We start from the raw sequence: 22,587 nt of genomic DNA on the forward strand, positions 1-22,587 counted from the left end.
TGGTAGCAGGGGTTTCATAGGAAAGGGGGGAGCACATCAACGGTAGCGCCGCTGCTCGAAAGCAAGAGTAATCAGAGTTTACACAGCAGAGTACTGCTTTGCTGTGTATGGTGTGCTGGTCTCCATTCTGTCTGTGTCACTCCAGAGGCTGTCGTGTGTGTGTGTGTGTGTGTGTGTGTGTGTGTGTGTGTGTTTTCACTTTGTGTTTATGACTACACTGTATGTTGTTTTCACTCTGTGTGCAAAATGTCTGCAGATAAGGCTATGTGTACTTCTTGTACCTTTACAGCTTCCTCTGAGGGATCTCTCCTGTGTGAACAGTGTTCCTTATCCTCTCAGGGTAATAGTACACAGGCACCTGACTGGTTGGAATCATTTAAAGGCATGATTCATAATATACAGATGGAGCCCTCCTTATCTTTGCCTTTAATAGGATTAACTGAGCCAGGGCAGTCGGACTTAATCCCCTGCTGTATTGTTCTCTCTGTATTGTTTTGCAGCTGAGAACAATAGATGAAAGATTTATAAACCTTGGTGCACCTAGGCGCAGCAGAGAAGCCTAGATGAGCATGGCTCCATCTGTAAATACAGAACTAGCTGCAGCTAGGCAAGAACAACAGGTACTAAAATAATCTGTCAATAATATGGCTAAGGCTGCAGTTCACAGACAGGCTCCTCAGCCCCCTCTGTTGGTGTCACATAAACGTTCACTTCCACAGGTGCTTCAGTCGGATTCTGAACTTCCAGACTTGGATGAAACAGAAGTTGATATGGAGGAGGACAGCTCTCTGTCCCTGGGGATGGAAGCCCTAATTTATGTTATTAGGGAGGTTCTTAATATACCCGATAAGGAAGCAGAACCAGAAGAGGAATTGTATTTTAATGTAAAACCTAAATCCTCAGCCACTTTTCCTATATCTAAGGAATTAAACTTCCTGGACAAAGAGGCGTGGGTCATTCCTGATAAGAAACTCAAAACTCTTCAGAGGTTATCATCATCCTTTCCCTTCCCTGCTGAAGATAGGAAGGTATGGCAAAATTCCCTGTCAGTCGATACCTCTGTGTCCAGGCTGTCACGTAAGCTGGTTCTACCGGTACTTTGGGCTATATCTCTAAAGGACCCAGCTGACCGTAAGATTGAGACCACTATGGGGGTAATTCCAAGTTGATCGCAGCAGGATTTTTTTTAGCAGTTGGGCAAAACCATGTGCACTGCAGGGGAGGTAGATAGTGCAGAAAGAGTTAGATTTGGGTGGGTTATTTTGTTTCTGTGCAGGGTAAATAATGGCTGCTTTATTTTTACACTGCAAATTAGACTGCAGATTGAACACACCCCACCCAAATCTAACTCTCTCTGCACATGTTATATCTGCCACCCCTGCAGTGCACATGGTTTTGCCCAATTGCTAACAAAAATCCTGCTGCGATCAACTTGGAATTACCCCCTATATACGGTGGCGGCGTGGCTCAGCATCCCACTATAGTTTGTGGTTGGATTTCAAGGGCAGTTGTGAAATGGTCTGGTAATATAATAAATGGATTTAACTCCCTGCATCAGGAAGAAATCATTACGCTGCTGCAGCATATCCAGGATGCTTCAAACTTTATGAGCTAGGCTGTTAAGGAATTAAGTCAGATTAATGGACGTACCACTGCTATGGCGGTCTCGGCCCGCAGAGCCCTGTGGCTGCGTCAATGGTCAGCGGATGCTGATTCCAAAAGGGTGTAGAGAATCTTCCCTTTACAGGAGATGCACTATTTGGCAAAGAGTTGAACAAGTGGATCTCTCACGCGACGGCGGGTAAGTCTACCTATCTGCCGTCGGCTGCTCCACCTGCTAGACGTCCCTACTCGGGACCTTTTTTGCAGTCCTTTCGTGTGGCAAGATTCAGAGGCAGAGGCCGAGGGGCCTCCAATGCTGTTAGAGGATCTTGCGGTAAGTCCCGGAAACCAGCAGCTGCTGCATCCCTTGACCAGACCTCCGGATCCCCTGCCACGAAGCCCTCCGCGTGACGGTTGGCCCCAGCAGCAAGGCGACTTTCAGGTAGGTGCTCGCCTTCAACACTTCGCCCATGTATGGGCGGAGTCCTGCTGGGATCTTTGGGTGAGGGACCTTATCTACCAAGGATACCGGCTGGAATTGCAAGTGCTTCCTCCCCACAGATTCTTCAGGTCGGGCTTGCCAGCTTCACCCATAGCAAGAGTTGTGGTTCCAGTGCCTCCTTCGTTACACAACAGGGGGTTTTACGCCAGTCTCTGTGTCACACCAAAACCGGACGGTTCGGTGCAGCCCATCTTGAATCTGTAGGCTTTAAACCCTTGTCTGCGGGTATTCAAATTCAAGATGGAGTCCCTGCGGGCAGTGGTGTTCGGTCTGGAGAAGGGGGAATTTCTAGTGTCCCTAGACATCAAGAATGCTTACCTGCACATCCCTATGTGGCCCCCTCATCAGGCTTACCTCAGGTTTGCCATCTTGGACAGCCACTTCCAGTTTCAGGCCTTACCCTTTGGTCTCTCCACAGCTCTAAGGGTGTTCACAAAGGTCATGGCGGAGATGACGCTGCAACTGCGCAAAATGGGAGTCAACATAGTCCCCTATTTGGACGATCTCCTGATAAAAGCAATGTCCAGGGAACGTCTGCTACAAAGCGTCGACCTGATGACTCGCCTGCTTACGGATCATGGGTGGATCCTGAATTTTCAGAAATCTCACCTAGAACCATCCCAACGACTTCAGTTCCTGGGAATGATACTGGACACAGTGTCTCAGAAGGTGTTTCTTCCAATGGACAAGGCCTTGACTATACAGGCTATGTTCCGCTCAGTACTTCGGCCCCACAAGGTCTAAATTTACCTTTGCATTCGCTTACTGGGCAAGATGGTGGTCTCATACAAGGCAGTCCAGTACGGGAGATTTCATGCCTGTCCGTTTCAGCTGGATTTGCTGGACAAGTGGTCGGGGTCTCATCTGCACATGCATCAGAGTGTAACCCTATCACCCAGAGCTCGGATATCCCTGTTGTGGTGGCTACAAATTCCTCACCTGGTGGTAGACCGGAGTTTCAGTACCCAGTCTTGGATTCTACTGACAACAGATGCCAGCCTTCGGGGTTGGGGGGCTGTGACCCAAGGGGCCCAGTTCCAGGGAAAATGGTAGAGTCAGGAATATGCACTACCGATTAACGTCCTGGAACTCAGGGCGATTTACAATGCCCTTCTACATGCTTCCTCTCTTCTCCAGGATCAAGCTATCCAAGTTCAGTTGGACAACGCCATGGCAGTGGCGTACATAAACCGACAGGGAGCAGTGCAGCAATGCAAGAAATGTCAAAAATACTCCTCTGGGCAGAGGCCAACGCAAGGACCATCTCGGCCGAATTCATTCCAGGAGTGAACAACTGGTAGGCGGACTTCATCAGCAGGCACGACCTCTATCCGGGAAAATGGGGTCTTCATCCTCAGGTGCTTCAACAATTAATTCAACGGTGGGGGTGTCCGCAGATAGACCTGATGGCTTCTCGACTCAACAAGAAGCTACGCCGTTAATGTTCCAGAACGAGGGATCCGCAGGCTGTAGCAGTGGATGTGCTGACGACGCCATGGACTTACCAGTTTGTTTATCTGTTTCCTCCAATCCCGCTCATTCCAAGAGTTCTAAAAAGACTCAAAAGGGAAAGCGTTCAGGCAGTTCTAATTGCCCCGGATTGGCCTCGGCGGGTCTGGTATGCAGACCTCCTGGCCGTGTCTCTGGAAGAACCGTGGCCTCTGCCGCTTCTAAAGGACCTTCTTCAGCAAGGACCATTCGTCTATCCAGACTTACAGCGGCTAGGTTTGACGGCTTGGAAGTTGATAGAGAGATTCTAGCCAGAAAAGGTCTTCCCTCAAGGGTTATTTCCACTATGGTACAGCCCCGGAAAGTGGTTACTTATCTGGAAAAAAATGTTTCTTAGTGTGAAGGTAGAAAGGTGTCTCCTGTGGAATTTCGACTTGGTCGTTTTCTCCTATTCCTACAAGCGGGTGTGGATATGGGCCTACGGTTAGGCTCCGTCAAAGTACAGCTTTCAGCCCTTTCTATCTTCTCCCAGAAACAACTTGCAATGTTGCTGGAAGTACAGAGTTTCCTAAAAGGAGTTCTTCATATGCAACCGCCCTTCGTACCTCCCACGGCTCCATGGGATCTCAATGTGGTTTTGTCCTTTCTTCAGTCGGACTGGTTTGAACCCTTACATAGGGTGGAATTGAAGTTTCTCACTTGGAAGACTGTCATGTTGCTTGCGTTGGCATCTGCAAGACGTGTCTCTGAATTGGGGGCCTTATCCTGTAAGAGCCTGTACTTGATATTTCATGAGGATAGCGCGGAACTCAGGACCCGGCCTCAGTTTTTGCCGAAAGTGATGTCAGCTTTTCACGTGAATCAACCGATTGTGGTTCCAGTGTTGGCTGACGCTTCAGTTGCCCCAGAGTCTTTGGACGTGGTGAGGGCTCTGAAGATTTATGTCAAGAGGACTGCTCGTCATCGGAAATCTGACTCGCTGTTTGTCCTTAATGATGCCACCAAGATTGATCATCCAGCTTCTAAGCAATCTATTGCTCGTTGGCACAGGCTGACCATTCAACAAGCCTATACTTCGGGTGCTCTGCCTTTGCCGACGTCTATTCAGGCCCACTCAACGAGATCAGTGGGTTCTTCCTGGGCGGCTGCCCGGGGTGTCTCGGCCTCACAGTTGTGCCAAGCTGCTACTTGGTCTGGTTCGAACACGTTTATAAAGTTCTATAGGTTCGACACCTTGGCCAAGGATGACCTTCAATTTGGTCAGGCGGTTTTGCAGGGATCCCAGCACTCTCCCACCCGTTCTGGCAGCTTTAGGATTTCCCCACGGTACTAAAGTACATTCCCCAGTATCCACTAGAACGTTACCGGTAATTCCTTTTCTTGTAGTCCGTAGTGGATACTGGGCACCCGCCTCAGTGCTTCGAATTCTGCTTACCTTGCGTAAGTGTTTCTGGTTGGTACGCTGTTGTGGTCCCTTTTCCAGGTTGAGTTAGCTTTGCTATCCTTTGTTGTGGTTGGTGTTGCTATCCTCTGTTCCGGTTAGCACTCCTATTCTATTATGGTTGTGTGTTGGCTCGTTGCCTCACTGCTGTTTCTATATGTGTATATGTTTCCTTCTCTCCTGGTATGTCCGTCTCCTCGGGCACAGTTTTCCTAGACTGAGTCTGGTAGGAGGGGCATAGATGGGAGGAGCCAGCACACACTAAAAGTTTCTTCAAGTGCCAGGCTCCAGTGGACCTGATCTATACCCACGGTACTAAAGTACATTCCCCAGAATCCACTGCGGACTACGAGAAAAGGAATTACCGGTAGGTATTAAATTCCTATTTCTCTATCGTCCTAGTGGATGCTGGGGTTCCTGAAAGGACCATGGGGAATAGCGGCTCCGCAGGAGACAGGGCACAAAAAGTAAAGCTTTAGGATCAGGTGGTGTGCACTGGCTCCTCCCCCTATGACCCTCCTCCAAGCCTCAGTTAGATTTTTGTGCCCGGCCGAGAAGGGTGCAATCTAGGTGGCTCTCCTAAAGAGCTGCTTAGAAAAGTTTAGCTTAGGTTTTTTATTTTACAGTGAGTCCTGCTGGCAACAGGATCACTGCAACGAGGGACTTAGGGGAGAAGAAGTGAACTCACCTGCGTGCAGGATGGATTGGCTTCTTGGCTACTGGACATTAGCTCCAGAGGGACGATCACAGGTACAGCCTGGATGGTCACCGGAGCCTCGCCGCCGGCCCCCTTGCAGATGCTGAAACGAGAAGAGGTCCAGAATCGGCGGCAGAAGACTCCTCAGTCTTCTTAAGGTAGCGCACAGCACTGCAGCTGTGCGCCATTTTCCTCTCAGCACACTTCACACGGCAGTCACTGAGGGTGCAGGGCGCTGGGAGGGGGGCGCCCTGGGAGGCAAATGAAAACCTTTTTTGGCTAAAAATACCTCACATATAGCCTCCGGGGGCTATATGGAGATATTTAACCCCTGCCAGAATCCGTTAAGAGCGGGAGACGAGGCCGCCGAAAAAGGGGCGGGGCCTATCTCCTCAGCACACAGCGCCATTTTCCCTCACAGAAAGGCTGGAGGGAAGGCTCCCAGGCTCTCCCCTGCACTGCACTACAGAAACAGGGTTAAAACAGAGAGGGGGGGCACTAATTTGGCGTTAGAAATATATAAAAAAGATGCTATAAGGGAAAACACTTATATAAGGTTGTCCCTATATAATTATAGCGTTTTTGGTGTGTGCTGGCAAACTCTCCCTCTGTCTCTCCAAAGGGCTAGTAGGTCCTGTCCTCTATCAGAGCATTCCCTGTGTGTGTGCTGTGTGTCGGTACGTGTGTGTCGACATGTATGAGGACGATGTTGGTGAGGAGGCGGAGCAATTGCCTGTAATGGTGATGTCACTCTCTAGGGAGTCGACACCGGAATGGATGGCTTATTTAGGGAATTACGTGATAATGTCAACACGCGCCAAGGTCGGTTGACGACATGAGACGGCCGACAAACAATTAGTACCGGTCCAGACGTCTCAAAAACACCGTCAGGGGTTTTTAAAACGCCCGTTTACTTTAGTCGGTCGACACAGACACAGACAGGGACACTGAATCCAGTGTCGACGGTGAATAAACAAACGTATTCCTTATTAGGGCCACACGTTAAGGGCAATGAAGGAGGTGTTACATATTTCTGATACTACAAGTACCACAAAAGAGGGTATTATGTGGGATGTGAAAAAACTACCGTCGTTTTTCCTGAATCAGATAAATTAAATGAAGTGTGTGATGATGCGTGGGTTCCCCCCGATAGAAAATATGGGCGGTATACCCTTTCCCGCCAGAAGTTAGGGCGCGTTGGGAAACACCCCTTAGGGTGGATAAGGCGCTCACACGCTTATCAGAACAAGTGGCGGTACCGTCTATAGATAGGGCCGTCCTCAAGGAGCCAGCTGACAGGAGGCTGGAAAAATATCATAAAAAGTATATACACACATACTGGTGTTATACTGCGACCAGCGATCGCCTCAGCCTGGATGTGCAGAGCTGGGGTGGCTTGGTCGGATTCCCTGACTAAAAATATTGATACCCTTGACAGGGACAGTATTTTATTGACTATAGAGCATTTAAAGGATGTATTTCTATATATGCGAGATGCACAGAGGGATATTTGCACTCTGGCATCAAGAGTAAGTGCGATGTCCATATCTGCCAGAAGATGTTTATGGACACGACAGTGGTCAGGTGATGCAGATTCCAAACGGCACAAAGGTGTATTGCCGTATAAAGGAAGAGGAGTTATTTGGGGTCGGTCCATCGGACCTGGTGGCCACGGCAACTGCTGGAAAATCCACCGTTTTTACCCTAAGTCACATCTCTGCAGAAAAAGACACCGTCTTTTCAGCTTCAGTCCTTTCGTCCCTATAAGAGTCATATCTGCCCAGGGATAGAGGAAAGGGAAGAAGACTGCAGCAGGCAGCCCATTCCCAGGAACAGAAGCGTTCCACCGCTTCTGACAAGCTCTCAGCATGACGCTGAGACCGTACAGGACCCCTGGATCCTACAAGTAGTATCCCAGGGGTACAGTTTGGAATGTCGAGACGTTTCCCCTGCGCAGGCTCCTGAAGTCTGCTTTACCAAGGTCTCCCTCCGACAAGGAGGCAGTATGGGAAAAAATTCACGAGCTGTATTCCCAGCAGGTGATAATTAAATTACCCCTCCTACAACAAGAAAAGGGGGTATTATTCCACACTATATTGTGGTACTGAAGCCAGAAGGCTAGGTGAGACCTATTCTAAATCTAAAAAAATTTGAACACTTACAAAGGTTCAAATCAAGATGGAGTCACTCAGAGCAGTGATAACGAACCGGGAAGAAGGGGACTATCTGGTGTCCCGAGACATCAGGGATGCTTACCTCCATGTCCCAAATTTGCCCTTATCACTAAGGGTACCTCAGGTTCGTGGTACAGAACTGTCACTATCAGTTTCAGACGCTGCCGTTTGGATTGTCTACGGCACCCCGGGTCTTTACCAAGGTAATGGCCGAAATGATGGTTCTTCTTCGAAGAAAAGGCGTCTTAATTATCCCTTACTTGGACGATCTCCTGATAAGGGCAAAGTCCAGGGAACAGTTGGAGGTCGGAGTAGCACTATCTCGGATACTGTTACAACAGCAGGGGTGGATTCTAAATATTCCAAAATCGCAGCTGATCCCGACAACAAGTCTCCTGTGCTTAGGGATGATTCTGGACACAGTCCAGAAAAAGGTGTTTCTCCCGGAAGAGAAAGCCAGGGAGTTATCCGAGCTAGTCAGGAACCTCCTAAAATCAGTGCATCATTGCACAAGGGCCATGGTAAAAAAATGGTGACTTCCTTCGAAGCAATTCCAGGCGGCAGATTTCATGCAAGAACTTTTCAGTGGGATCTGCTGGACAAATGGTCCGGATCGCATCTTCAGATGCATCAGCGGATAACCCTATATCCAAGGACAAGGGTGTCTCTCCTGTGGTGGTTACAGAGTGCTCATCTTCTAGAGGGCCGCAGATTCGGCATTCAGTTTTGGATGTTGGTGACCACGGAGGCCAGCCCGAGAGGCTGGGGAGCAGTCACACAAGGAAAAAATTTCCAGGGAGTGTGATCAAGTCTGGAGATTTTTCTCCACATAAATATAGCTAAGGGTAAATTTATAATGCTCTAAGCTTAGCAAGACCTCTGCTTCAAGGTCAGCCGGTATTGATCCAGTGGGATAAAACATCACGGCAGTCGCCCACGTAAATAGACAGGGCGGCACAAGAAGCAGGAGGGCAGTGGCAAAAACTGCAAGGACTTTTCGCTGGGCGGAAAATCATGTGATAGCACTGTCAGCAGTGTTTCATTCCGGGAATGGAAACTGGGAAGCAGACTTCCTCAGTAGGCACGACCTCCACCCGGCAGAGTGGGAACTTCATGGGGAAGTTTTCCACATAATTGTAAACCGTTGGGAATTACCAAAGGTGGACATGATGGCGTCCCGTCTGAACAAAAAACGGGACAGGTATTGCGCCAGGTTAAGAGACCCTCAGGCAATAGCTGTGGACGTTCTGGTAACACCGTGGGTGTACCAGTCGGTGTATGTGTTCCATCCTCTGCTTTTCATACCTAAGGTACTGAGAATTATAAGACGTAGAGGAGTAAGAACTATACTCATGGCTCCGGATTGGCCAAGAAGGACTTGGTACCCGGAACTTCAAGAGATGCTCACAGAGGACTTATGGCCTCTGCCGCTAAGAAGGGACTTGTTTCAGCAAGTACCATGTCTGTTCCAAGACTTACCGCAGCTGCGTTTGACGGCATGGCGGTGGAACGCCGGATCCTAAGGGAAAAGGCATTCAGGAAGAGGTCATTCCTACCCTGGTCAAAGCCAGAAAGGAGGTGACCGCACAACATTATCACCACATGTGGCGAAAATATGTTGCGTGGTGTGAGGCCAGGAAGGCCCCACGAAGAAATTTCAACTCGGTCGATTCCTGCATTTCTTGCAAACAGGAGTGTCTATGGGCCTCAAATTGGGGTCCATTAAGGTTCAAATTTCGGCCCTGTCGATTTTTCTTCCAGAAAGAATTGGCTTCAGTTCCTGAAGTCCAGAAGTTTGTCAAGGGAGTATTGCATATACAACCCCCTTTTGTGCCTCCAGTGGCACTGTGGGATCTCAACATAGTTCTGGGATTCCTCAAAACACATTGGTTTAAAACCAGTCAAATCTGTGGATTTGAAGCATCTCACATGAAAAGTGAACATGCTCTTGGACCTGGCCTGGACCAGGCGAGTGTCAAATTGGTGGTTTTTTTCTCAAAAAAGCCCATATCTGTTTGTCCATTCGGACAGGGCAGAGCTGCGGACTCGTCCCCAGTTCTCTCCCTAAGGTGGTGTCAGTGTTTCACCTAAACCAGCTTATTGTGGTGTCTTGCGCCTACTAGGGACTTGGAGGACTCCAAGTTGCTAGATGTGGTCAGGGCCCTGAAAATATAGGTTCCAGGACGGCTGGAGTCAGGAAAACTGACTTGCTGTTATCCTGTATGCACCCAACAAACTGGGTGCTCTTGCTTTTAAGCAGACTTTTGCTAGTTGGATGTGTAATACAATTCAGCTTGCACATTCTGTGGCAGGCCTGCCACAGCCAAAATATGTAAATGCCCATTCCACAAGGAAGGTGGGCTCATCTTGGGCGGCTGCCCGAGGGGTCTCGGCTTTACAACTTTGCCGAGCGGCTATTTAGTCAGGGGCAAACACGTTTGTAAAATCCTACAAATTTGATACCCTGGCTAAGGAGGACCTGGAGTTCTCTCATTCGGTGCTGCAGAGTCATCCGCACTCTCCCGCCCGTTTGGGAGCTTTGGTATAATCCCCATGGTCCTTTCAGGAACCCCAGCATCCACTAGGACGATAGAGAAAATAAGAATTTACTTACCGATAATTCTATTTCTCGGAGTCCGTAGTGGATGCTGGGCGCCCATCCCAAGTGCGGATTATCTGCATTACTTGTACATAGTTACAAAAATCGGGTTATTATTGTTGTGAGCCATCTTTTCAGAGGCTCCGCTGTTATCATACTGTTAACTGGGTTCAGATCACAGGTTGTACAGTGTGATTGGTGTGGCTGGTATGAGTCTTACCCGGGATTCATAAATCCTTCCTTATTGTGTACGCTCGTCCGGGCACAGTACCTAACTGAGGCTTGGAGGAGGGTCATAGGGGGAGGAGCCAGTGCACACCACCTGATCCTAAAGCTTTACTTTTTGTGCCCTGTCTCCTGCGGAGCCGCTATTCCCCATGGTCCTTTCAGGAACCCCAGCATCCACTACGGACTCCGAGAAATAGAATTATCGGTAAGTAAATTCTTATTTTTTTAATGCTAGTTTACACAGGAATTCCAAAATGCTTGTTTAAAGCTTATAGTATTAGTGTGTTCTTAAGCTCATCTCGAAGCTTGCTCTTGTACAGATATGTCTTCATACACTATCACCTTAGTCGCACCAGGTTCCATGCACTATGTCGCTCGAATGTGCGTCTTGCGATGCGACAAAATCGTTTCACAAGACTGCACAGATTCATTTGATGTGTGACACTTGTACATCTATGTGCGAGTGAGTATGATTCTGTATATGAAGTGCTACGATGCAGCAGCCACAGATTTTTCCCATGCCAAGTTCTGTTGTACTTCATCTGTGGCTTCATTCTAGCACCCTGCGCCTTTCAAAACCGGTGCAGTTCCTCTCTAAGGGGTCTATTTACTACGCCTTGAATGGAGATAAAGTGGACGGAGATAAAGTACCAGCCAATCAACTCCTAACTACCATGTCACAGGCTGGGTTTGAAAAATGACAGCTAGGAGCTGGTTGGTTGGTACTTTATCTCCTTTCACTTTATCTCTCTCCAAGTAAATAGACCCCTCAGTTTGGTCTGTATCTCAGTGCTGAGATACAGACCAGACTTTGCTAGAAACACCACAGCAGAAAGTGACACCTCAGGCAGGAAAGAGGAACTGCATGAGTTTTGAAAGGTGCAAGCTATAGAATGAACACTCGCGTATTTAAAACAAATTCATGTTCGGTTAAAGTCGCAGCCCGGTGTCTCTGGTACAGATTGAGTGGTTTTGCTGTGTCGGCGGTACGAATAAGACAAATTTCAAGAAAACGTCAATACGCTACAATGCTTTGTGTTGCTCACTCGCACCGCACGACGTATTGAGGTCAGGTGTATGGGGATACGTCTGTACTAAAATGCATTTTACCAGGGGACAATGCTTCTGAGCACTGCTGGCAATATCAGTGTGTACAGCTGATATGTCTTAGTTGTGTAAATTGCCTTATTTTATGGCCTTTTATGAGGTTTCTGATTATGCATTAAGTGATTTGAGATAACACCCATGTGTATAAGGCAGAGGATCTCAAATGCGGTCATCAAGGCACCCCAGTGCTCCAGGTTTTAAGTATATCCATAGCTCAGCACAGATGGGTAAATCAAATTGACTGAGATATTAATTAAGTCACCTGTGGCCAAGCATGGATATACTTAAATCCTTGACTGTTGCGGTGCCTTGAAGACCGCGTTTGAGAACCTCAGGTATAAGGGCTTAGCTTTTGAGAATAGCAACAGTAGTGCATGAAATTAACCTTTTTATATATACTACATGGCCAAAAGTAGGTGGAGACCTCTAATATCACACCCATATGTGCTTGTTGGACATCTCATTCCAAAACCATGGGCATTAATATGTTGGCCCCCTTTTTTGCTGCTTTTGCAGCCTCCACTCTTCTAGGAATACTTTATACTACATTTGGAATGTGACTGTATGGATTCGCTTTCATTCAGCCACAAGATCATTTCTGAGATTGGACATTGATGTCGGGTGAGGAGGACTGTCTCACAGGTGTTGTTCCAGTTTATCCCAAAGGTGTTCGAATGTGGTCAGGTGTCCTGGGAGGCCGGTCAGGTGTCCTGGGAGGCTGGTCAGGTTCTTCCACATCAAACTTGGCAGACCAGATTTGATAAAGCAGGAATGGTCCTTCCCCTAAACTTTTGCCACAGAGCTGGAAGCCCACTACTGTCATTCTACACTGTAGCATTAAGATGTGCCTTCACTTGTCCCTAAGTGAGTCAAGCCAAACCACAAAAAAAAGACCAACCCCACACCTTTACTACTACTTCATCAAACATTAGAATTGACCACACACATTGGTGTAGGAAGGTTTCTCCTGGCATCCACTAAGCTCAGATTCTACTGCCAGGTGGTACAGCGCGTTTTGCCACTACAGAAAACTCCTTTCCATTCCTCTAGTGTGCAGTCCATGAAGCTTGGGGAGTCCTTGTACATACATTGTGTCCAGAGGCCATTTGGAACTCTGTGTTGCAACCGAGGAGAGATCATTTTTAAGTGCTACTGGCTTTAACTTACAGAAGTCCCGTTTTGTGAACTTGTTTAGGCTAAAGCTATGCTTCTGATCTGTTGCTCCTAGATGTTTAGACTTCACTAACAGCATTTACATGTGACTGCTGAAGCAGAAATTTGAAGAACTCTCTTGAAAGGTGGCATCCTATGCCATGTAAAGTCACTGATCTCTTCATTATGGGGGTAATTCCAAGTTGATCGCATCCGGAATTTTTTTAGCAGTTGGGCAAAACCATGTGCATTGCAGGGGAGGCAGATAAAACATGTGCAGAGAGAGATAGATTTGGGTGTGGTGAGTTAAATCTGCAATCTAAATTGCAGTGTAAAAATAAAGCAGCCAGTATTTACCCTGAACAGAAACAAAATAACCCACCCAAATCTAACTCTCTCTGCACATGTTATATCTGCCCCCCCTGCAGTGCACATGGTTTTGCCCAACTGCTAACAAACTTGATGCTGCGATCAACTCAGAATTACCCCCTATGACCCATTCTACTGCTAATGTTTAGCTATGGAGATTAAATGGCTGTATGCTTGGTTTAGGCATATGTTAGCAATGGGTTTGGTTGAAATGTGCCAAACACTAATGAGAAAGGGTGTCCACGTACTTATGGCCATTTTTATTGAATAACCTGTGAACATTCAACAAACTTGATCAGTCATTCGAACCCAAAAGCATTTGTGAATATATATATTTTTCTAACTCAGACTTACTGTACATATTGTATCAAAAGAAAAGCAGCACAGCACTTTTCCAACCTACATGTATCTATTTTAGATATTAGACAGTGGATGTTTTCCAATGATTCCATAGTTGTCTATGTTAGACATTACCTATACTCCAATTTTTTATTTATTTTTTAATAATATTATTTTTGGAGTTCTCTTATTGGGGGAATCCCATTAGCTAATTACCCTCGCAGATTAATTCATCCAGCAGGGTTTCACCTCGCATTAAGAGCCAGCGGTGGACTTTTCATTGCTGCCTCAGGAGCTGCAAGAAGTCTGCGATAAAACGCAGCCTCTGGGGTTTATCGTGCAGGGAAACCCATTGATTTAGCATTTTACGCAGAATCAATGGATTAGGGGGGTGATTCAGAGTTGATCGCAGCAGCAAATTTGTTAGCAGTTGGGCAAAACCATGTGCACTGCAGGGGGGGCAGATATAACATGTGCAGAGAGAGTTAGATTTGGGTGGGTTATTTTGTTTCTGTGCAGGGTAAATACTGGCTGCTTTATTTTTACACTGCAGTTTAGATTTCAGTTTGAACACACCCCACCCAAATCTAACTCTCTCTGCACATGTTATATCTGCCCCCCCTGCAGTGCCCTTGGAGCGGGGGAAAAAAAAGCTGTTTAATTGAATATTTCTGGGTGTGAAACCCGAAGCTTAACCCCACGGGGTGTAGTACGGTATGCCGGCAGCCGGCGACCAGCATACCGGCGCCGGGAGCCCGACCACCGGCATACTGACAGCGCGGTGAGCGCAAATGAGCCCCTTGCGGGCTCACTGTGCTCGCCACCCCCACGAGGGAGAATGTTTGACGGTATGCCAGGTGTCGGGATTCAGGCGCCGGTATACTGTGCGCCGGGATCCCGACATTCGGCAACCTGAAGACCACCCACCCCACGGCTAGTTGGATTACCCCATTATTTCATTTTAAACCTGTAGGGAAATATTTTGTTTCCCCCCCACTTAGACATGAACACAATTTTCCTACTAAAATTCCAGTTGAATCTGTCTAATCTCAATTAGTATTGTTATTAATAATAGATTTACAATATTAAGAGACAGTATCTGTAGTAAAACCATTTCTTGGGACATCTATAGCTGGCCGAGCTGCATACAGTCATTTCTGTAGCAAATGAGATGGTCTTTCTAGAATTATATAAAATTATATTATAAAATGTCTTGTGTGTGTGCGTTAGTGTGACCTATATATATTGAGCTTAATACAATTAATAACCACTATTTTCTCTTATAGGGAAGGTTTACAATTGCTGCTAAGCATCATATTACAATTGCAGAAATTTATGAAACTGAGCTTGTAGACATAGAAAAGGTGAGCCCGTAGTTTTATGAAGTATTATATTATTGCTTATAGCTGGCGATCGTACTGCTAAAGACAAGGCTTAGTTTTGACTCCGTCTCATAGACATGATTTAAAAAGCGACATATTGCGACAAGTTGCACAAATTTTTATTTTATCTGTGTTGAATAAACTACTAAATGTAACTAATATAAAGTGGTGGTTGCTCAGTCAATTTAAAGGTCCTTTACAGGTCCATGAAAGGGAGCAGTTAGTGTAGACATACTGTATAACTATTGTAAGCTCTCAAGAGCAGGGCCCTCTGCCCTTATGTGCTTTTCCTTCCCTCACTTATACTATCATCTCCTTTCCACTGCCTGCAACAGCACCTAACCCTAGGGTTTGGCCACCATGCTGCTTATTTGGGTATTATGACTGCTGATGCAGAAATGTTTATACACATTGTCCATGTTCTGCAATGTTTTGTACTGTAAGTTTACTTTTTTCTTGTTTTATTCATACTGTTTATGTACTCTGTCAGGTGCTGCAAATTTGTAATACAGGTCGTTAGTGTATTATACGAACAGTCTACCACCTGGGGAAATTCTGGTATCTCTGCCTTGTCCTATCACAGTCTACTGTACACATAACATTAATAAACCAGATTAATGTATTGTTTGTCTGTGCCTAGGCAATCGCACATTATGAGCAGTCAGCAGATTACTATAAAGGAGAAGAATCAAACAGGTAAGGTTCATGTTACTGTTTTGTTAATGCCAGACTGCATATATGAGTGTTCTGTTCATGTTAGTAGGAGTAGAGGGGATGAAGAGATTTTAATCTGCTGTATTTTGTATATTTAATATTGTGGGTTCCCAAGTGAAATGACAGACAGATTAATGTATTGCTGTGTATGTTGGATAATACGCAGTATACATTGGTATCCGGTTGATAAACAGACAGTGTCTAGTAAGACAGTCAATAGATAGACACCATATGTTAGACAGACATTAGGTCGACAGGGTCAAAAGGTCGACAGTACAAAAGGTCGACAGTACAAAAGGTCGACAGGGTCAAAAGGTCGACATGAAAATAGTCTGCATAAAAAGATAGACAAACTTTTTTTTAAATTTAACATGTTTTTGGACTATTTCATACCTTCTCTATCCATGCCGGCATAAAGTCGGTTATAAAGCTTGTGGCGAGCGCAGCGAGCCCGAAGCGTGGCAAGCGAAGCCTTTCTACAATTGGGGGTCCCAGATGACAAAACTATCCACACAAACCACAAAAATGCAAAAAACATTGTCTACCTTTTTTATGTTGACCATTTTCATGTCGACCTTATGACCCTGTCGACCTTTTGTACTATCTACCTTTCTCTAACGTCCTAAGTGGATGCTGGGGACTCCGTAAGGACCATGGGGATTAGCGGCTCCGCAGGAGACTGGGCACATCTAAAGAAAGCTTTAGGACTATCTGGTGTGCACTGGCTCCTCCCCCCATGACCCTCCTCCAAGCCTCAGTTAGATCTTTGTGCCCGAACGAGAAGGGTGCACACTAGGGGCTCTCCTGAGCTTCTTAGTGAAAGTTTTAGTTTAGGTTTTTTATTTTCAGTGAGACCTGCTGGCAACAGGCTCACTGCATCGAGGGACTAAGGGGAGAAGAAGCGAACTCACCTGCGTGCAGAGTGGATTGGGCTTCTTAGGCTACTGGACATTAGCTCCAGAGGGACGATCACAGGCCCAGCCATGGATGGGTCCCAGAGCCGCGCCGCCGGCCCCCTTACAGAGCCAGAAGGCAGAAGAGGTCCGGAAAATCGGCGGCAGAAGACGTCCGGTCTTCAACAAGGTAGCGCACAGCACTGCAGCTGTGCGCCATTGCTCCTCAGCACACTTCACACTTCGGTCACTGAGGGTGCAGGGCGCTAGTGGGGGGCGCCCTGAGCAGCAATAAAAACACCTTGGCTGGCGCAAATACATCACATATAGCCCCCAGGGCTATATGGATGAATTTTAACCCCTGCCAGAATCCATAAAAAAGCAGGAGAAAAGTCCGCGAAAAAGGGGCGGAGCCTATCTCCTCAGCACACTGGCGCCATTTTCCCTCACAGCTCCGTTGGAGGGAAGCTCCCCTGGCTCTCCCCTGCAGTCACTACACTACAGAAAGGGTTAAAAAAGAGAGGGGGGGCACTAATTACGCGCAGTATTAAAGATACAGCAGCTATAAGGGGAAAAACACTTATATAAGGTTATCCCTGTATATATATATAGCGCTCTGGTGTGTGCTGGCAAACTCTCCCTCTGTCTCCCCAAAGGGCTAGTGGGGTCCTGTCCTCTATCAGAGCATTCCCTGTGTGTGTGCTGTATGTCGGTACGTTGTGTCGACATGTATGAGGAGAAAAATGATGTGGAGACGGAGCAGATTGCCTGTAATAGTGATGTCACCCCCTAGGGGGTCGACACCTGAGTGGATGAACTGTTGGAAGGAATTACGTGACAGTGTCAGCTCTGTATAAAAGACAGTGGTTGACATGAGACAGCCGGCTACTCAGCTTGTGCCTGTCCAGACGTCTCATAGGCCGTCAGGGGCTCTAAAGCGCCCGTTACCTCAGATGGCAGATATAGACGCCGACACGGATACTGACTCCAGTGTCGACGGTGAAGAGACAAATGTGACTTCCAGTAGGGCCACACGTTACATGATTGAGGCAATGAAAAATGTTTTACACGTTTCTGATAATACGAGTACCACTAAAAAGGGGTATTATGTTCGGTGAGGAAAAACTACCTGTAGTTTTCCTGAATCTGAGAAATTAAATGAGGTGTGTGATGATGCGTGGTTTTCCCCCGATAACAACTGATAATTTCTAAAATGTTATTGGCATTATATCCTTTCCCACCAGAGGCTAGGGTGCGTTGGGAAACACCCCCTAGGGTGGATAAAGCGCTCACACGCTTGTAAGGGCTCTACCCTCTCCTGAGATGGCCGCCCTTAAGGATCCTGCTGATAGAAAGCAGGAGGGTATCCTAAAATGTATTTACACACATACTGGTGTTATACTGCGACCAGCAATCGCCTCAGCCTGGATGTGCAGTGCTGGGTTGGCGTGGTCGGATTCCCTGACTGAAAATATTGATACCCTAGATAGGGACAGTATATTTTTGCCTATAGAGCATTTAAAAGATGCATTTCTATATATGCGTGATGCACAGCGGAATATTTGCCGACTGGCATCAAGTCTAAGTGCGTTGTCCATTTCTACCAGTAGAGGGTTATGGACACGTCAGTGGTCAGGTGATGCGTATTCCAAACGGCATTTGGAAGTATTGCCTTAGTAAGGGGAGGAGTTATTTGGGGTCGGTCTTTCAGACCTGGTGGCCACGGCAACAGCTGGGAAATCCACGTTTGTACCCCAGGTCGCCTCTCAACATGAGAAGACGCCGTATTATCAGGCGCAGTCTTTTCGTGGACAAGCGGGCAAAAGGTTCCTCATTTCTGCCCCGTGACAGAGGGAGAGGAAAAAGGCTGCAGAAATCAGCCAGTTCCCAGGAACAGAAACCCTCTCCCGCCTCTGCCAAGCCCTCAGTATGACGCTGGGGCTTTACAAGCAGAATCAGGCACGGTGGGGGGCCCGTCTCAATGAATTTCAGCGCGCAGTGGGCTCACTCGCAAGTAGACCCCTGGATCCTTCAGGTGATATCTCAGGGGTACAAATTAGAATTCGAGACGTCTCCCCCTCGCCGTTTCCTAAAGTCGGCTTTACCGATGTCTCCTTCTGACAGGGAGACAGTTTTGGAAGCCATTCACAAGCTGTATTCCCAGCAGGTGATAATCAAGGTACCCCTCCTGCAACAGGGAACGGGGTATTATTCCACACTGTTGTGGTACCGAAGCCGGACGGCTCGGTGAGACCGATTCTAAATCTAAAATCTTTGAACACTTACATACAGAGGTTCAAATTCAAGATTGAGTCACTCAGAGCAGTGATTGCGAACCTGGAAGAAGGGGACTACATGATGTCTCGGGACATCAAGGATGCTTACCTTCATGTCAAAATTTACCCTTCTCACCAAGGGTACCTCAGGTTTATGGTACAGAACTGTCACTATCAGTTCAGACGCTGCCGTATGGATGGTCCACGGCACCCCGGGTCTTTACCAAGGTAATGGCCGAAATGATGATATTCCTTCGAAGGAAGGGAATTTTAGTTATCCCTTACTTGGACGATTCCCTGATAAGGGTAAGATCCAGGGAACAGTTGGAGGTCGGTGTAGCACTATCTCAGGTAGTGTTGCGGCAGCACGATTGGATTCTCAATATTCCAAAATCGCAGCTGGTTCCGACGACTTGTCTTCTGTTCCTAGGGATGATCCTGGACACAGTCCAGAAAAAGGTGTTTCTCCCGGAGGAGAAAGCCAGGGAGTTATCCGAGCTAGTCAGGAACCTCCTAAAACCGAGCCAAGTCTCAGTGCATCAATGCACAAGGGTTCTGGGTAAAATGGTGGCTTCCTACGAAGCAATCCCATTCGGCAGATTCCACGCAAGAACTTTCCAGTGGGACCTGCTGGACAAATGGTCCGGGTCGCATCTTCAGATGCATCAGCGGATAACCCTGTCACCAAGGACAAGGGTGTCCCTCCTGTGGTGGTTGCAGAGTGCTCATCTTCTAGAGGGCCGCAGATTCGGCATTCAGGACTGGGTCCTGGTGACCACGGATGCCAGCCTGCGAGGCTGGGGAGCAGTCACACAGGGAAGAAATATCCAGGGCTTATGGTCAAGCCTGGAGACATCACTTCACATAAATATCCTGAAGCTAAGGGACATTTACAATGCTCTAAGCTTAGCAAGACCTCTGCTTCAAGGTCAGCCGGTGTTGATCCAGTCGGACAACATCACGGCAGTCACCCACGTAAACAGACAGGGTGGCACAAGAAGCAGGAGGGCAATGGCAGAAGCTGCAAGGATTCTTCGCTGGGCGGAAAATCATGTGATAGCACTGTCAGCAGTATTCATTCCGGGAGTGGACAACTGGGAAGCAGACTTCCTCAGCACGACCTCCACCCGGGAGAGTGAGGACTTCACCCAGAAGTCTTCCACATGATTATAAACCGTTGGGAAAAACTCGACAGGTATTGCGCCAGGTCAAGGGACCCTCAGGCAATAGCTGTAGACGCTCTGGTAACACCGTGGGTGTACCAGTCAGTGTATGTGTTCCCTCCTCTGCCTCTCATACCCAAGGTACTGAGATTGATAAGATGGAGAGGAGTAAGCACTATATTCGTGGCTCCGGATTGGCCAAGAAGGACTTGGTAACCGGAACTTCAAGAGATGCTCACGGAGGATCTGTGGCCTCTACCTCTAAGAAGGGACCTGCTCCAGCAAGGACCCTGTCTGTTCCAAGACTTACCGCGGCTGCGTTTGACGGCATGGCGGTTGAACGCCGGATCCTGAAGGAAAAAAGGCATTCCGGATGAAGTCATCCCTATCCTGATCAAAGCCAGGAAGGATGTAACCGCAAAACATTATCACCGCATTTGGCGAAAATATGTTGCGTGGTGCGAGGCCAGTAAGGCCCGACGGAGGAAATTCAACTGGGTCGATTCCTACATTTCCTGCAAACAGGAGTGTCTATGGGCCTGAAATTGGGGTCCATTAAGGTTCAAATTTCGGCCCTGTCAATTTTCTTCCAAAAAGAACTAGCTTCAGTCCCTGAAGTTCAGACGTTTGTAAAAGGGGTACTGCATATACAGCCTCCTTTTGTGCCTCCAGTGGCACTTTGGGATCTCAATGTAGTTTTTGGGTTCCAAAAGTCACATTGGTTTGAACCACTTAAATCTGTGGAGTTAAAATATCTCACATGGAAAGTGGTCATGCTGTTGGCCCTGGCCTGGGTCAGGCGCGTGTCAGAATTGGCGGCTTTATCCTGTAAAAGCCCTTATCTGATTTTCCATTCGGACAGGGCGGAATTGAGGACTCGTCCTCAGTTTCTCCCTAAGGTGGTTTCAGCGTTTCACCTGAACCAACCTATTGTGGTGCCTGCGGCTACTAGGGACTTGGAGGACTCCAAGTTGCTAGACGTTGTCAGGGCCCTGAAAATATATGTTTCCAGGACGGCTGGAGTCAGGAAATCTTACTCGCTGGGTGCTCCTGCTTCTAAGCAGACTATTGCTCGTTGGATTTGTAGTACAATTCAGCTTGCACATTCTGTGGCAGGCCTGCCACAGCCAAAAATCTGTAAATGCCCACTCCACAAGGAAGGTGGGCTCATCTTGGGCGGCTGCCCGAGGGGTCTCGGCTTTACAACTTTGCCGAGCAGCTACTTGGTCAGGAGCAAATACGTTTGTAAAATTCTACAAAATTGATACCCTGGCTGAGGAGGACATGGAGTTCTCTCATTTGGTGCTGCAGAGTCATCCGCACTCTCCCGCCCGTTTGGGAGCTTTGGTATAATCCCCATGGTCCTTACGGAGTCCCCAGCATCCACTTAGGACGTTAGAGAAAATAAGAATTTACTTACCGATAATTCTATTTCTCGTAGTCCGTAGTGGATGCTGGGCGCCCATCCCAAGTGCGGATTGTCTGCAATACTGGTACATAGTTATTGTTACCAAAAAAATCGGGTTATTGCTGTAGTGAGCCATCTTTTCTAGAGGCTCCTCTGTTATCATGCTGTTAACTGGGTTCAGATCACAAGTTGTACGGTGTGATTGGTGTGGCTGGTATGAGTCTTACCCGGGATTCAAAATCCTTCCTTATTGTGTACGCTCGTCCGGGCACAGTATCCTAACTGAGGCTTGGAGGAGGGTCATGGGGGGAGGAGCCAGTGCACACCAGATAGTCCTAAAGCTTTCTTTAGATGTGCCCAGTCTCCTGCGGAGCCGCTAATCCCCATGGTCCTTACGGAGTCCCCAGCATCCACTACGGACTACGAGAAATAGAATTATCGGTAAGTAAATTCTTATTTTTTCATGTCGACCTTTTGACCCTGTCGACCATTTGACCCTGTCGACCTAATGTCTGTCTAACATATTATTATTATCCTTTATTTATATGGCGCCACAAGGGTTCCGCATCGCCCAATTACAGAGTACATAAACAAATAATCAAACTGGAAAACAGCAACTTACAGTTGACAGTATAGGACAAGCACAGGGTAAATAAACATAGTTACATCAGCAGATGACACTGGAATAAGTATCAGGTGGCAGAAGACTGATGGATTTGGTGCAGTTGAAGATTATTAAAGTAAGAAAAAGGATAAGCACATGATGGTGTCTATCTATTGACTGTCTAACTAGACACTATATATCTATTATACCACACCTATTTGCATTGTGGCTTCATCTGCTCTGTATGTAATGTCAGTGGATACCTTTCTTAAGACTGGAAAGTGAATACAACCCAGTTTATAATGGGATCCGGTCTTTAGGTCGACATGGTCAATATGTCGACATAGTCACTAGGTCGACCCATGAAAATGGCGACATGATTTTAAATTTTTTTTTTTTTTTTTACTTTTTCATACTTTACGATCCACGTGTACTATGATTGGGAATAGTAACCTTGCCTTCGCTCACCATGCGAGGGAAAACCGTGC

At 47.2% G+C, this 22,587-nt stretch overlaps 1 protein-coding gene across 1 annotated transcript in view; it reads left to right on the forward strand.

The window, feature by feature from the left end:
- The window catches only part of LOC134910503 (beta-soluble NSF attachment protein), a 91,401-nt gene that overhangs the window by 42,676 nt on the left and 26,138 nt on the right, over positions 1-22,587 (forward strand). The window contains exons 5-6 of the mRNA XM_063918606.1: positions 14,946-15,023; positions 15,682-15,737. Coding sequence (XP_063774676.1) covers positions 14,946-15,023; positions 15,682-15,737 — 134 coding nt within the window. The remainder of the gene's footprint in view (positions 1-14,945; positions 15,024-15,681; positions 15,738-22,587) is intronic.

The sequence above is a fragment of the Pseudophryne corroboree genome, chromosome 4, assembly GCF_028390025.1.
Source record: "Pseudophryne corroboree isolate aPseCor3 chromosome 4, aPseCor3.hap2, whole genome shotgun sequence".
Classification (NCBI taxonomy): Eukaryota; Metazoa; Chordata; class Amphibia; order Anura; family Myobatrachidae; genus Pseudophryne; species Pseudophryne corroboree.